Source organism: Priapulus caudatus, unplaced genomic scaffold (genome assembly GCF_000485595.1).
Source record: "Priapulus caudatus unplaced genomic scaffold, Priapulus_caudatus-5.0.1 Scaffold601, whole genome shotgun sequence".
Classification (NCBI taxonomy): Eukaryota; Metazoa; Priapulida; class Priapulimorpha; order Priapulimorphida; family Priapulidae; genus Priapulus; species Priapulus caudatus.
Genome location: NW_014577662.1, coordinates 129,145 through 130,543, shown reverse-complemented (window position 1 = coordinate 130,543; position 1,399 = coordinate 129,145). Strand labels below are relative to the sequence as shown.

Genomic DNA, 1,399 nt, shown 5'->3' with positions numbered 1-1,399 from the left:
GTGTGTGTGTGTGTGTGTGTGTGTGTGTGTGTGTGTGTGTGTGTGTGTGTGCTATATATCCGCATGTGTTGCAAATAAATAAACACATAGTTGAATATCTTGCGTGGTTTCTTTCTCCAGGCCATTGATCTATCACGTTTGGGCAGTTCAGTTCGCATGTTAGCGGAGGAAGATTTAAGAGTGGCAAAGCTCTTGCAATGCGTTTGAATCGATCGATTGAATTGAGTGTGATTAAACGGTAATTTTCCCGAGTATTCTGCTTGATAGCAGAAAGAGGCGGCAGTAGAGTTTGATAGTATCAGGAGCGTATAATGACAAATATACATTGTCATTAAAATTGTCATAAATTTGTCATTATACGCTCCTGATAGTATCAGGGGTTAATAATGACATTTGTCTTTATTAACCCCTGATAGTATTCTATTATCAGTAGAGAAGAGTATATGCAAACTTATTTTAAAAGTAGTATTCAAATGAGTGATTTTACATTGTTTAAATTTTTAATGAGAACTAATAATCAGGAAAGTGGTAGTGAGTTGATCTACAGTGAGTTAGTGTCCGACTATATTTTACTCAATTACTGCATCAAAGCCAGAAATTTTGACGTAATATTCGCATAATCCTTTGTGTGCCTCTGTGGGTGTACACAGTGCATGCATGTTTTCTGACGCTTGCACGCACCTGTGCATACTAATTAACCAAGACAATTCCATGGATATATTCAGTAGGCTGAAACCAGAAATTTTCATGCTCGTGTGCTTGTGTGTATTTCAATTATCTAACGCAGTTCAATTAACGTAAGTGCGTATGCGTGTTCGTGTGCGTGTGCGTGTTTAGAAATGATTATTGTTTTTTCCCTTTTCAGCCGTGGACGATGATCATGTTCAGCGGTTTTTGGCGAACTTTGAGGAGCGGTTTTTCCGAAAGTCCGACCAAGAGCTTGTCAAAATCAACACATTCTTTTCTGGTGAGCTCAACCCGAAAATGTTTACAATTATCATCTCACATTTTTTTCACATCTCGCGGTTTAACGTCAATCGCTACCGCTGCCACGCAGTCTCTACTGCATTGTTTATGTAGGCAGTGGCTACTGGTAGTGTATGTTCCCCCGAAATGTAAATAAGCATTTTCGCGCTCACTACAAATAAGATACAGTAGAACTAGAAGAACCGCGAGTGTGATAAGCGAGTAGGGATGAGATGTCCCATATTTCACATGGGTGTAGTAGCTTTGCCAATCGAAATATAAGTGATGCCCTTTAAATCTTGAGGTCAAATTATCGTTAGATGTACAACATCCAATCGGATTGCTCGCTGACAACGCACGTGCAACGGCTATCTCAACGCCAACCACAAGCTTCCGTGGTGAATGGATTTTACTATAATGCAATAATGCAATA

The 1,399-nt window shown here is 39.5% G+C and overlaps 1 protein-coding gene across 1 annotated transcript in view; it reads left to right on the top strand.

Moving 5' to 3' along the window:
- Positions 1 to 1,399, top strand: part of LOC106812026 (xenotropic and polytropic retrovirus receptor 1 homolog) — a 15,027-nt gene that overhangs the window by 8,754 nt on the left and 4,874 nt on the right. The window contains exon 3 of the mRNA XM_014815777.1: positions 866 to 967. Within this exon, the coding sequence (XP_014671263.1) occupies positions 866 to 967 (102 nt within the window). The remainder of the gene's footprint in view (positions 1 to 865; positions 968 to 1,399) is intronic.